The sequence below is a fragment of the Polyergus mexicanus genome, unplaced genomic scaffold (assembly GCF_030449975.1).
Source record: "Polyergus mexicanus isolate NDT 795.1 unplaced genomic scaffold, iyPolMexi1.0 SCAF_13, whole genome shotgun sequence".
Lineage (NCBI taxonomy): Eukaryota > Metazoa > Arthropoda > Insecta > Hymenoptera > Formicidae > Polyergus > Polyergus mexicanus.
In genome coordinates this window covers 3,590,874-3,606,707 of record NW_027223333.1, presented here as the reverse complement: position 1 = coordinate 3,606,707, position 15,834 = coordinate 3,590,874, and the positions used below count along the sequence as shown (strand labels likewise).

Here is a 15,834-nt window from a genome sequence, read left to right as displayed (position 1 = left end):
TTAAATGGAATCCCCTATTTTTTATTGCATATTCTTATAGCTTATGTCGGGAGCTTTCCAAAACATTATAATAAAGTATTTTCTCATAAAGTACTTTTTGAGTTATTTTATATTTTAATTTGACATGTTTTGATATAAAAAATAAAATATTTTGTAAAATATACAGTTTTTGATAATCTTACCGTAATACTTTTATGTATAGAATAACGAAACAAATCAATTAGTATAAAAAAATAATTATTTTTAAGAAAATTAGTTACAATGTATTTTTAAAAATAATTATTTGTTTTTTTTGGCACTAATTGATTTATCTCATTATTCTGTACATAAAAGTATTACAGTAAGATTATCGAAAACTGAATATTTTACGAAATATTTTTTTCTTTATATCAAAATATGTCAGATTAAAATATAAAATAACTCAAAAAGTACTTAATGAAAAAATACTTTATTATTGTGTTTTAAAAAGCTCTCGAGATAAGCTACAAGAATATGTAATGAAAAATAGGGGGTTCCATTTAAGAAATTAAAGGTGTTCTTGACTTGATCTTAACGATGCCATCCAAAGTCAAACCAATGACACCATCTTATGTTTCCCTTAAAACCATACAATTTTTGTTTAAAATGTTTTTCTCTAAAATGCTTAGTTTTTGAAAGAAAAGTGGTGTACGAATGGTCTAGGACACCTTGTATATATAATTATATACAATCATATATAATTATATATAATCATATATATTTGTATATATTTATATATATAAGCATATTTCATGTATAATTATATATAATTATAAATGGGCCATTTTTTCCCGGGTGTTTAATGTATCAACGATTCACTGCTTTAAATGACTTTCCTTCGTTCATACATGTACTATTTCTACATACATTTATGCTTTTCAATACTCAAAATAACTGCTATATTTTTCAAACTTTTTTCGTTAATAACTTTTTAATAAAAAACGAGTGACGGCTAAAAACTTTTATTCAGGATCATGACTTTGACAATATATATCAAGATCAAGGTCATTGGCTCCCTTCATCGACATATTTACCTTTATTTTTACTTGAAAATGTTTTAAACATGGACGAAGAAACACCTGGACAGAGCGCAACCCTGCGGGGTTGAATCATAGAGGGTAAGGGAAATGAAATGTCTATTGAAACGGATGGTGGCCTTTAAGATGGCGGCGGAGATGGATAATTTCAATATGATCGTTGCAATGTCTCGGTTAATGTCTCGGTATGTCGAGTAATATCACGCAACGTGAAAGTAGACGCAAAATCTCTGGCCTCTGATGGCCGCGATGCTAGACCCCTCACCTTTTCAGACTCAGCTCCCCGCGTCTAAAAGGGTACCTTACGCTCTGTCCAGGTATTTCTTACATCCATGGTTTTAAACGTATATGTTTAAATGACTGACGTTTGAATGACAAATCGATCAAATATCGAATTCATATCGAATTCTGCACAATTTTGCGACATCCGGTATGACATTCTGTCCAATTGTAGATGGCTGCCCTTGCTACATGTTATTATATAAAATATAAAATATAGCCGTGTTAGCAGTCTAAGTATAATATATGAAAGTCTGTAACATGGCTACATTTATTTTTCGATACCATTAATAAAACCGTCATTTGCTCTCTATGTCTATGTTACATATATAAATTATAGATGAAAAATACAGGAATATTATGGGTTTATTAATATGTTTGGTTAGCTGTGCATAATATTTTTTTATTCTAATGAACAAAAGGTGGTCCAAAGCATCCTTGACAGCGCTCGTGAGCAGATAGAGCACAGTAAACTAAACAGAAAAGTCCTGCAACATTTTTTTCTATAGCGCTTAATAAAGGAGTTATTATTGAATAAAGTCTGGCCAATCAGCGTCGACTTTTAGCCGGACGCACGTCGGTGAGCCGCCTGCCTGGCAGTGATGCAAGTTTTGCGTTTTGTGCCCATTGCCAACGCGTGTGGAGGGGATACGTACACAAGCGTAAACCGTATACATGTAATGCGCATTACACGTAACACTTTCGCTTGTGTACGTATCCCCTCCACACGCGCGGGCACAAAACGCAAAACTTGCATCTATGCTGCCTAATAGTGTGCGTCGCCGTAGCGACGGAGCGCTCACGTATATTACCAGGCGCGTGGCTAAAGGTCGGCGCTGATTGGCCAGACTTTACTCAATAATAACTCCTTTATTAAGCGTTATAGAAAATGTTACAGGAGTTTCCTGTTCAGTTTACTGTATTCTACCTGCTCACGAGCGTTGTCAAGGGTGCTTTGGGATACCCTGTATACTACTAATAGCGATATATTATTAAAATGTTTTGTGTTAAATATTAAATCGAATATTAAATTTTTAATGAAATATAAATATATATGTAAGAAATAATATATTAAAATGTAATAAGAAATATTTGAATATTAAATTATTAATGAAATATTTTTATGTATCTACGCATAGAATAAACCATGGACTTCTTTTTATAAGACATTTAAATGTTCATAGCATCTCTATCATGCCTCTATATCATTTTAATAGTCGCTTGGAACTACATGGCCACATCTACTATTCAGTGCCATGATAAAACTGCCATTTGATATATGGTATGTCCGTGCTACATCTGCAATATTGTGGTTCAGGATAATGGAAATTTATACGATTGCGTAATAAAATAAATTTTTTTTAACACAATGTAGAAGTTATATATCTACAATTGTTTTCCCTTTTTTATTATTTTGGAAACAAAAGTATGAAATGTATCAGGCAATATCAAATTATACTTTTTTAATTTATAGCAAATTCCGAACTAATGCACACTAAAAGTATACATATTAAAGGCTGTCGTATACAAATTTATAATAATATAAATAATTAAAACAATAAAATAATAAATAAATACGAATATTATTATTGTTTTTAATGTTGCTTTTAATAAAATTTTTTTTTAAATTAATATTAAGGTTATTCTATTAATATTAAGATTTTATCATATTAAAATAGAATAACCAGATCGTCTTTCAGAAACATTTCATAAATATTGTTTTGAAACGTTTTATGACCGGCTCTGGAAAACGTTTCTCATTAGTTAAAATGTCCACTCAAAAAACAGTTTTTTGACAACAAAAGAAATCGTTTAAGAAACGATCAAAATACCAGTTTTTTTCTTTTATCTGCGAGAACAGTTTGCTTTTTCACGGAATTAACAAATTAATGCATTTATATACCCAGACATACCAAGTCATCTAAAAAATGACTAAAAGTTTTAATTGTTTTTATGGTTTTGTTATGACATATTTTAATCTTTCTAATTATATGTATGTATTGTAGAATTAGAATTCAATAAACATCGTTATATTACCGTTATATTAATCGTTATATTAATCGTTATATTAAATACATTAGTGTAACAAAATTATGAGTATTACAAATAATATCACATAAATATTATCGGTAAGCTGTAATTTCTCATTATAATAAATGTAATAATAAACATGTATTACGTTGTATTTATATACATTGCAATTATACATATACGTTATATGTATGAACAAAAATATTTGGCCCAATATAATTATAAATGTATATATATATATATATACAATTAAATTTAAACAATTCAATTTATAAAACTAACAATTTTTTATTTATATGGAGATTAACTTCTATTTTATATCTTAAGTGGACAATAAGGCCGGATTTACAATAAGTGTAGTAACTTTAGCCTTTAGAATTATATTGGTCGAAATCTTTAAGTCGTAAGCTTTAAGAGCTGAGATCTGTCCATTTCGATTAAAGTTTAGAAATTAGAGCTTCAAGCAACACGGGAAACATTTCTCGAAAACTATGTTATGTTTTAGGGCTTAAAACAAAAGGTTAAAGGCTTACTATTATTGTAGATCCGACCTAACAAACGATTTTCATTTGCTCAGGCAGAAATTGTCCAAATAAATGAATTTTAGACACACATCTGTCCGATTTTCAAAAATCAGTTTAATATATCTGAATCTCCTGTATAGAGATTGTACAATATCAGAAATTAAACTGATAAAAGTAGTTGTTACAATCTTATTAACTGCGCTTTGCTGGTTGTATATAGTTCTCTAAGAACAAAAACTTAAATACTTATAGATAATGCATAACGCGTTGCATCTTTTAGACATCTTTTTGTCATCTTTTAGTACAGTTTGAGACAATTATAATTTGTTTTAGAAAAAGGATTATTCATACATTTGGAAACAGAAATTAACATGTAATTTGTACATAATTATACGTATACATACGTATACATACGTGTACATAATTTTGAATTAAAAGAATTAATTTATCCTGTCTATAGAAATGTAAAAAATATTATATTATGGTTTCTGTCAAGATGTTTCTTATTGATGCTTGATCGGTAAAAAACATTGAATATGTTCAGGAAACGTATACATTGTCTTCAAAAAAGCATTACGAAAACTTCCTTTGAAAGATAAGAATAATGAGATTAATTTATAAATATTTAATTCAACATATTTTCTCTAACTGTGATATAAAAAAGATAACATTTTATTTAAAAAATGAAATTGATCTGAAGACCTCCAAAAGACCTTTACTTAAAGAGAAAAATATATATGCATAGTTAATAAAATTAAATTATTAGAGTATCATAAACATGAGAATATTAGAATATTATCTTTAATTATATATTTATATTATATATTTTTCTACACAATATAGTTGACAAAGTTTACAAAAGAACAGTTTACAAAAATATATGTAGAGATAAAAGATTAATCGTACATAAAATAAAATAAAAATATTTGTGCTTTGGCATCTTTTCAATTAAAGTTAACTTATATCAATTTTATCAACGATTTTATGTAGTAAAATTTAATGTAATAACTGATATTTTAGCTATATGTAATGATATCACCACTTATTTCCTTGCTTATTTATTTATCAGATACACTTTTATCAGATACACAAAAACTTGCAAAGAAAAAAGATATATTGTATCTAGAGCTATACGCGAGCAGAATTGTGTTATATTATCGCCGTTTCCTTTTCTAAACCATCGTGGACCAGTGTGCATGTCAAGCGCACTTTGCCGCTTATGAAATCATTACAATGACCTTGGGTCAATAAACGCACTTCTTTATATGTCGGTCATTCAGGTATTTTATATTTCAATTGTGACACGGACCACGTTGAGTCTTATGATATAATTATACGTATATTATAAAGCATACGTAATCTCTATTTTAGAATTGATTATCTCGATTTTAATATTGTATTTGGACACGTTTTTATAAAATGTTTTATTTTTTCAAAATATATATATGTGTGTGTGTATGTGTGTATATATGTAAAAAAATATATAAATATAAATACAAATATATATGGTATATATATACACACATTATAATAATATTATTATATATAATTCATATTATTAATTATTAATGGCATTAAGTATGTGTGTTACGTATTTTTTTTTTATTTTATTGTCTTTTGTATCTTGTTTTGTATATTCGTATTTTATTTTTATTTCGAAACTTGATGTTTTATGCAATATTGCTACTGATCGAAGGTCAGCATAAAGAATCGATACGCGAGCTACAAAATTGCATTTAAAAAAATATTGATATTTTTATTTTATAATTACTCTTTTTCTGTGTAAATGTAATTTTATTTTAAAATGGTAAGGAAGGTAAAAGTGATTCTGATAGAGCAATAACTCTTTTCTTTTTTATCGGTAATTATTTTAATAAAAGCAATAAGAGAATTTATTATGCTATTATTATTATTATTTTACATATTTTACATATATGCAGTTATATTGTTTTCCATATTATCAATATAATGCAAATAATATTGATCCGTTTAAACCTCCGGTACATAATAGTACTGAACCATTCAATAGACCAATAGAAGAAGCGGCTGTAAACAGGATGTTGTTATCCCACTCATTCTTTTCGTTGCCACGTCAATCATATCACTAGAAGTATACAAATAGATACAACACGTACATATTTAAACAATGCCGCGTACTTCATGCCGCGCGCAATATAAGAGCAAGGCTACAGGATTTAAAACCGGAGTTATCCACTGGCAGCGGTGAGAGAGATCGTCAGCTGCTTATCTTAGGTTAGTTAGGTCCATTAGATTAAGATTTATTATTGTTTATTATTGATGTCACCAAACGTTAGTAAAGAGCAGATTAAAATTTAATGCGTAGTAAAAATCATAATATTGATCTTTTCTCCACGTGAATTTGTGATATCCCACATAGCACAGAACATTACAACAATATTGGTACAATGTTCTGTGCTATGTGGGATGGTAAACATTCTTGTCGAAACCGCATGCGAAATTAATCCTTATATTTTGTAGGAGATTAGCATTTATATGTAGATACTATATTACAAACACGAGCTCTAGATATTTTTTAGTGAAATCTTAGATGAGAAAGTAAAAATGATCGTACCAACATATTTATAGTTTAAAGTTTAAATAGTTTGGCATATGATTATTATATATTGAAAAGGTAATGTATATTAATAAGTTACATTAATGTTCGATGACATTGGTATAATGAGGAAAATTAATTCAAATAACAATACGGTTTATAGAACAAAGAAAAAATATATGTTACAAATAAATACAATTTTTTTTTAATATTTAATCCGTGCAAGATTTATCTGTTAGATAGACCATAATAACGCTGATTGCGAAATGCATCTTTGAGGATTGGATTAATATTATATTGCTTCTATTTAAAAATGACAAATGACGATTTGGAATCTCATTAATAAAGGCTCCCGCACAATCAAAAATATAAGGAACAAGGAACAAATATTAGAGATAAGGACTGACTTGACTTTTGTTAAAATAACTTTACAATATTTTAAAGTAAAGTAATGTTACTTTAAAGTTACTTACAAGCTATGTATACACCATATAACCTGGGAAATTGAAAGAAAAATTACTTTAACAAAAGTTAAGTTAATCCTTATCTCTAATATTTGTTCTTTGTTCCTTATACAATATTTTCGATTGTGCGGGAAACTTAAGCATTATCTCAATTTAAAATCAATATTTTTTTGCAAAACTGAAACGTGTGACAAAGATTAAACAAAGATTATGTTTTATAATTAAACATGCGAAATTTTGTAATTTATCGCAATACTATATTTTTTACGTTTTACATTTGTATCATTTGAACAATACCGTTATCGAGATTAGCAGCGATATATATATATATACAGGGTGCCCTAGGCCCACCCGTACACCCCTTTTCTTTCAAAAACTAAGCATTTTAGAGAAAAATGTTTTGAACAAAATTTGTATGGTTTTGAGGGGAACATAAGATGATGTCATTGGTTTGACTTTAGATGGCATCGTTAAGATCAAGTCAGACAGCTTTAATTTCTTAAATGGAAACCCCTATTTTTTATTGCATATTCTTATAGCTTACCTCGAGAGCTTTCCAAAACACTATAATAAAGTATTTTTTTATTAAGTACTTTTTGAGTTATGTTGTATTTTAATCTGACATATTTTGATATAAAAAATTAAATATCTTGTAAAATATTTAGTTCTCGATAATCTTACCGTAATAATTTTATGTACAGAATAATGAGACAAATCACTTAGTGCAAAAAAAACAAATATGTATTTAAAAAAATACATTGTAAATAATTTTCTTAAAAACAATTATTTTTTTATACTAATTGATTTGTTTCGTTATTCTGTACATAAAAGTATTACGATAAGATTATCAAAAACTGTATATTTTACGAAATATTTTATTTTTTATATCAAAATATGTCAGATTAAAATATAAAATAACTCAAAAAGTACTTTATGGAAAAAATACTTTATTATAGTATTTTGGAAAGCTCTTAACATAAGCTATAAAAATATGCAATAAAAAATAGGTTTTATTTAAGAAATTAAAGATGTCTGACTTGATCTAACGATGCCATCTAAGGTCAAACCAATGACACCATCTTATGTTCCCCTCAAAACCATATAATTTTTGTTCAAAATGTTTTTCTCTAAAATGCTTAGTTTTTGAAAGAAAAGGAGTGTACGTGTGGTCTAGGACACCCTGTATATATATTGTATATATATATATATATATAGTATATATATATATATATATATATATATATATATATATACTATATATATATATATATATATTTATATAGTATTTTAATACATAAATAAAACAATGTATATACATAAATATTATCCTTTTTCTTTTATACTTTAGATTAATTTTATACAATATGGATATCTCTCTCTTCCAAATAAACACCGAATAGTGCATTTTTTACATATGTACGTTATGTGTATATTATATATATATATATAATCTTACAGAACTTTTCTGCTCAGTTTACTGTGCTCTTCCGCTCACGAGCGTTGGCACAATCTTTACCGGACATGCCTGTATATATATATGCGCTTGAAAATAAAGTTTATTTCAGTAAAATGTATATCAAATTATACTTACCAAAATCGAATTCAGGATTCGTCTCTCTTATCATTCAAGGAGAAACTGGATGGATCAACTACATTAAAAATTAATAAATATAATACATTTCGAGACTCACGAATTTGACATTGCGCATATACACACATAAAGCGCTGTTAGCCTTTTAAGATATAAAATTAATAATTAATTTATGAGTTAAAATAATGATCTGCCCTGTAGAATTAAAATTTTTATTTTCATGAATTTCTGTGTAGATTTACTATAAAATTTTTGTAGTTCAATCATTATAACAAAGTTATAAAATTTGATATAAGATAATTTACGATTCTGAGATTAAATTATATATTCTGCAGGCAAATCTTTGCTTTAACTTATAAATTAATTATTAATTTTATATTTTGAAAGGCTAGAAGCGCAATGTCAAATGGCAATATCCTGAATCTCGAAATGTGTTAGATTTATCAACTTTTGACAAAGCTAATCCGTCCAGTTACTTCTTAATAATTATTTATTTTTTTATCCGTTACTTTATTCTGTTAAATTTTTAAAAATATTAGTCTTTGTTTAACGCTTCATTTTCCCGTGACAAACGGAGAACGGCTTCAAATAAATTGGAGCTCGTTAATCGTAAGAAGAGGTCAGTAGTGCAGTTTAGCCGCTTGTATAAGAGCAGCTCCAACATCAGTAACTCCATTAAAGTGGATCAACACGGTGTCACGATGAACGTCGTAGTGATACCGTTTTTCTTAGGTGAGAATTTCAAATTATCGCCAACGTCGCGTAGACGACTTGGGATGGGACCGACTCGAATTGAGATCGTTCGCCGATTCCCGATACTCTTGCAATTGATTTTCAGTTTGTTTCGAATGACCTTCAGTAAGTATCAGGATATACCGGATCGATATCGGCAAGTCGGATTTGCGAAATGGAACAAACACCTAATGTGAGCACTTACCGGAAACCGTGAAAGAAACGTCCTTAAGCCGAGAGAGAAAACACAGATATTTAACCGTGAATATTGACGTCATACTCGCCGCTCTAATCAAACTCCATTCAAAGTCCTAACCGGTCGGCCATTCAGACCGGCTATTCTCGCGGGCCCCATACATGCGATGATACGATGATGCTTCTTTTTTTCCCTCAGCGGCACATCTTTCTACCGATGAAACGTGGGCGCATGGACCGGAGTACACGTTTCAGGTCCAGGTGAACTGCACTGCGATCCCGGAGGAGGGCATTTACGGTAGTGTACGGCTGAATTTGGAGTCGAAGCTGATCTGCCAGCCGTTGAAGAGTGGTCACTCATTGAGCTGTCACTTCGAGGACTCGAAAGCGAACAGTTTCGTCACGGATAGTCTCGATCCATCGGAATTGGCGATGCCAACTGGACAAGTGAACCGACAACCAGCTTATGAGATTAACGAGGATCAATTTGAGATCAAGTTCAACAAGCGAGGACTGGATGATCTCGTAGTAAACGAGAACATTCAACCGCGCGAGCTTGATATGATCAGGCTGATTGTGGGTCAGTTGAGTGTAGGCGCCATCCTCGAAGGCATCGGCAATGACGTGATTTTTGACGCGATGGAGAACTTTACCCAGGGCGAGTGTTACACAACTTTCAAGATCGACAAAAAGCTTGTGGATCGTTCGTTGTATGGGAAACCGAATTATGCGCTCAGGCCAGTCTTTGGATTGAGAGACGGAAAACTGATGCAAATACGAAAGATTAGGAACTTATACATGTGTGCGCATAAGGTGCCATATTTCTTCGGCAGTGCCGACAGCTTCCAAGAAGAAAGCGACATTATATCTGACGCAGTAAGTGCCGACTATATATTTTTACAATCTTTTTATTGAATCTTTCTCTCTGCCCTTACATAATATATATACATAAAAATGCTCAATAACGTGCAACACTGTGCAATAATCGATTTTGACAGATAATTGATAATCGATTTCTGACAGATTATGGCGAATTATGTACATTAACAATCTTCAATATTTATGAATAGATATGCTATAAGTTGTCAAAACTCTACAAATGATGAAATAAGATACAAAGCAAAATACAGCTCTTATTCTTTAATATTTAATTATTATCAAGTCAGTTTTAATTTACTATAAAAATTTGAATATCATTTTCAATTTAATTAAAGCATAATAGGCAAATAATAATTAATTATAATACTTATAATTGTCTCTATGATAACCAAGAATCTATATTTCCTCTTTTCTGTCACAGAGTTTGTCGAATGGACACATCATCATAACGTCGACAGAATTCATATCCGATACGTCAAATGTGATAACAAGGAGCAAAATAAACGAAGAAGTGGTAACGACTCTTTACGAGAACGTACGGCTCAGGCTCGAGTCGATCCAACCCGCGGAGAGCGAACCGCCATCTGTAAAGGAAGCAGAATCTGCTAGTATCTTTATAGGCAGATGGTTAATAGACAACTCGTCTGAAGAAGATAACTAAGATACCGAGACCGATTGCGTTATTCGTACACGAATGATGCGTGTGAGACAAGAAATTAAGAAATTCCTTTGTTGCAAAGTGTGACTTACATTAATTTGATTCAGCTATTTATCGTGTAAATTAGAGATATATTTAGGTTGCAACGATGCGTTTTTTGCGTTCAACAAATTATTAGAAAAAATTATTGTGTGTGAGTGAATGGTATTCGCGATAATTATAAATCAAATTGTAAAACTGTTATAGTCTTAATTAATAAAAAAAGTGTTGTTATAAAAGTGCCGTATATTACTTGTATAATATTATAAAAGCGGTTGATTTTATGAGAAAAATAAAAGATTATATATTATATTAATAAAAATTACATTTATATTTTTTCTTATATAAAAATTACTATTACATATATGATAGATAATAAGATTATAGCGAAAACAGAAGGAAACTTTTTTGTTAATTAATATTCTTTTTTTCTCTCTAATAAATTCTCTCTATCGTATTATAATAATATAATATTATATATATATATATATATATATATATATATAATATACATACATGGACACAAAATATAATAAGAGTGTCCCACCAAGAATGGCCACCTCCTTTTATCTTTTAAACTAAAAGAGATAAACCGTAACAAATATATATTTTAAATTAAATGGTTCAATCGGATTAATCGCAGTCAACCGACTAGGAAAAAAATTCCCTAAATTAATCGGATTTGTAAACGTGTTTATAGAGCGATCGGATTAGCTCATTAATAAAGGACTATAGGAAAACGTGAAAATTTCATTCTTATCGTAGAATTTTAAGAAGAAATAGAAAAGTAGATATGTATGTAATTTTTATTATTTTTATAATAATTAACTTTCATTCTGCTTCAAACTTATATTGAGCGATAGATGTATTACTTTTTTATTAATATATTTTAAAGAAACAAATAGACTATAACCTCATCTCACTCTGATTTAACATCTTTAACATATTAGTTTTTTAAAGTAATATTTTTTTCAGAGGTAATTTAAAATGGATACAAACGAGGAAAACGTATTTGAGCAGGAACAGTTCGGTATGTATATCGTAAAACAAAGTTTTTATTTTAGTTGTTCTAGCTAAACTAATTATATTAATAAACTTTGCTGAAAACTGTATACAGTTTTCTGTGAAAAAATAAGAAACTTAGTAAAACAATTTAATAATTACATTAATGTCTTTCGTATAATATGAAAGATATTTTACAAAGTAAACATTTTCTTATTTCAAAGACATGGAGTATATTTCAAAGCGCGAGTATATTTCATCGCGTAACCAATGAAAAGCATTACACGTTTTCTATTACGCAGAATAGTAAATCTAATTGGTTACACGATACAAGTTATGCAGCAAATATCAGTCTATGGAGCCGTACCCTTAGAGATTGATCAATCCGAAGTTGGCCATATCGCAGAGCTGAAAATAAAAAAGTAGACATCGCCCACGATATTTCAAGTCGTCTAAACTCGTATAATATGTAAAATATTTACATTATATCATACATTGTTGTATTTATTTCAAACAGTGCTATAACTTCTTTCATGTCAAAAAATTCATATTATAAAAAAATTATGCATATCTCTCCGTTCATTAACACAAATAGTTTTTGGAAGCAACCACTATGCTCATAAGAGTACAATTTGAACAATTTAGATTTAAATTGATATACTATATTTGTTATGATCTATGTATTTTAGTTTAAAAACATATAAATATAATAAATTAATAAATTAATATAATAAATTAAAAACATATAAATATAATAAATTAGTATTATATAATGAAACCGTAACACGTGGGGAATTATTATATAAGGAACCGCAAGTATAAAAAATGTATACACACGCACATCTCGTCCCAATTATGATAAATAAATATTTATTGTCCTGGGCTAGATTAAAAATATACATGAAACAAAAATTTCAATTTTTCTTCTCTGATTTATTATTAATTACTACATTTTTATTAGATATCTGTGGTAATTCCTGAAAAGTATATGTAATTATATTAAATTTCGTCATTAAAAATTTTTAACACCACCGAGGTTTTTGAACTTGGTACCCCATGATTGACAGTCCTTCACTCCATCCATTACGCATTATGTTATTTGTAATAACAAAGATTTAAATTCTCCTTATATGTTATAACATAATAAAAATAAAAACAAAATATAAAGTTAAAAATTTTTTCGTATTACTAAATAATATTTAATACTTTAAAATTTTAAATTAAAAATATATTTAAAATTTTAATCTGCTGTTATGTTGCTACGAGCATATAAAAGTTAGCTATCCTATTAATTGATCAATATGAATTGTAGTAATAATTTTTAAAATCACATTTCCAATATAATAGAATGATGAAAGCAACATGAAAAAATATGAAAAAACTATTCAGAATGACAAACTTTTCAAATGTTAACAAATTTTCAATTAGTAGTGAGACAACGGCTGGCAAATCTTTTAAAACTTTCCAGCGCTATCTATTCCAATATTTACAATGCAGAAGCTAGAAAAGTACTAGATAGTATTAAATATTGTCAAACTCCATTTATGGCTGTGTTCCGATTCTCCACCCGGGTGCACCCAATATTATAGTATATGTAACTATAATATCGGGTGCACCCGAGTGGGGAATCGGAACACAGCATATAATGTTTAATGGCTAGATAATCACTAGACAGTCATTAAAAAAATTATACAAGAATGACATAACTTCACTCAATAGCTAGTTAATTTTTAAAAGTTCCTATTGTCATCTATTCTAATATTTACTGTGCATGGGCTAAAAAAGTACTAGATAGCGAAGAATTATTCATAAATTATAGCTAATACTAAGCTAGTCGATGACTAGGTAACATATCTAGCTTACGTGATACAGCCATTAGCTGTAAAATAACATTGGCTAGATCAATTTCCACTAGGATATATACATATATATATATATATATATATATATATATGACTAATTTTTTCCGGAAGAATTATTATGAGGATATACGAAGTGTGCCGGTTATAAAATAACCGGACTCAAGTAGTATAAAATAAAATAACGATCCTAATGGCACACTTAATTTATTTTATTCAAAATATATGTTTTCGGTATTGATATAGCGTTGAGCAAGGTCATCTATTGAGTGAATTGATTTCTGGAATCTTTCTTTCAGAATCGCTGCGAGTATCTTTGCCGCAGCCGCTTGGATCGCCGGAATGTTATCGTAGTGAGTTCCTTTTAATGGAATTTTCAAAACAGATTTTTGGAAACAAAGATAAAGTACCAAATCAGGCGAACATGGCAGTAGTTAATAAGCACTACTAGTGTTCCAAGTATGTAATTTCAGTAATTATTCAGTTCAGGGAAGTTAGCTCCAATGACTGTAACCTTGATATATTATAGAGATTATCCTCCTGTGTAATCTTCAAAAGATTTTAACTATCACTCATTGTTCATCAAAAAGTTATCAACAAAAGAAATTTAATGAATAGAACGTAATTTTCCGATACCATGTAGATAAAATTGTACATTTAACATTTCGTATAATAAACATTTGCATCGCGTTTTTCTTAAGTTTTACATAATACTTGATATACAGGGTGTCCCACATGATCTGGGACACCCTGTATATATACTTTTTACTTCATTATGTTTTTGTGGCCAAAATAAAATTTTTACTGCCTTTTTTAATCGACATATTTTATAACACGTACATCCGATGATAACGAAATTTTTACAGATGATAGAAATGAAACTTTAAAAGAGTATCACTTTCTGATAGTTCCCAGTAAACACGCAGGGCTCATTTCCGTAACAATTATATAATATTCTATATGTATATATTACAGATCATTAAAATGAAACTATAACGTATCAGTTATATCAATAACATAATAAATCTATAATTGTTGCATAGAATTGTTATGTAATTTTGTCGTTACTTTGTTATGTAACATTTTTACAGTTTTGTGAACGTTAATGTGCATACTCTAAAAGTTTCGTAAATGCTACGTAACTCTAACGACGTAAATGTAACGTTATAATAAATACGTAACATTTATACAGTTTTGTGAACGTAAATGTGCATACTCTAAAAGTTTCGTAAATGCTACGTAACTCTAACGACGTAATTGTAACGTTATAATAAATACGTAACATTTATGTATTTTTGTGAACGTAAATGTGCATACTCTAAAAGTTTCGTAAATGCTACGTAACTCTAACGACGTAATTGTAACGTTATAATAAATACGTAACATTTATGTATTTTGGTGAAATGTAAATGTGTATACTCTAAAAGTTTTATAAATGCTACGTAACTCTAATGACATAATTGAAACGTTATGTTAAATACGTACCAATTATGTATTTTGGTGAATGTAAATGTGTACACTCTAAAAACTTCATAAATGCTACATAATTCTAACGACATAAGTGTATCGTTATGTTAAACATGTAACATTAACATTATTTTATTGATGTCAATGTATACATTTTTGTTAAAACCTTGTAAAAAGAATTCGTAAAAGGAAGAGAATTATGCAGAAACAAGAAAATGAAAGATTTTGAGAGAGGAAAGTTGCGATATATTTATTTATAATTTAAAAGCGGTAACAATATATCAATCATGCCTTTTTTAGAGAAGAACTACAACATCACAAACGCGTGCTCCGTGCACACCATATACATTTATTGTGTGTGTACCACATTTGATTTTTTTTGTGTGTATACAGGGTGATTCAAAACAACTTTTAGTTCTTAAAATGTCGTATTCTTGAATTAATTCTAAGACGATTTTTCCTTTATCAAAATTTTATCCGAAGC

The 15,834-nt window shown here is 28.9% G+C and overlaps 1 protein-coding gene across 2 annotated transcripts; it reads left to right on the top strand.

The window, feature by feature from the left end:
• The first annotated feature begins 9,075 nt into the window (after nt 1-9,075).
• LOC138938627 (vitellogenin-1) lies at nt 9,076-11,294 on the top strand. 2 transcript variants are annotated; one of them, XM_070305774.1, is made up of 3 exons: nt 9,076-9,251; nt 9,646-10,322; nt 10,747-11,293. In XM_070305774.1, the coding sequence occupies exons 1-3, from the start codon at nt 9,221-9,223 to the stop codon at nt 10,984-10,986; spliced, it is 948 nt and encodes a 315-aa protein (XP_070161875.1). In that variant the 5' UTR covers nt 9,076-9,220; the 3' UTR covers nt 10,987-11,293. The 2 variants fall into 2 exon arrangements, with proteins under 2 accessions (XP_070161875.1, XP_070161874.1); XM_070305773.1 differs by lacking the exon at nt 9,076-9,251 and adding an exon at nt 9,277-9,377 and having other exon boundaries at nt 10,747-11,294.
• Nucleotides 11,295-15,834: the final 4,540 nt, after the last annotated feature.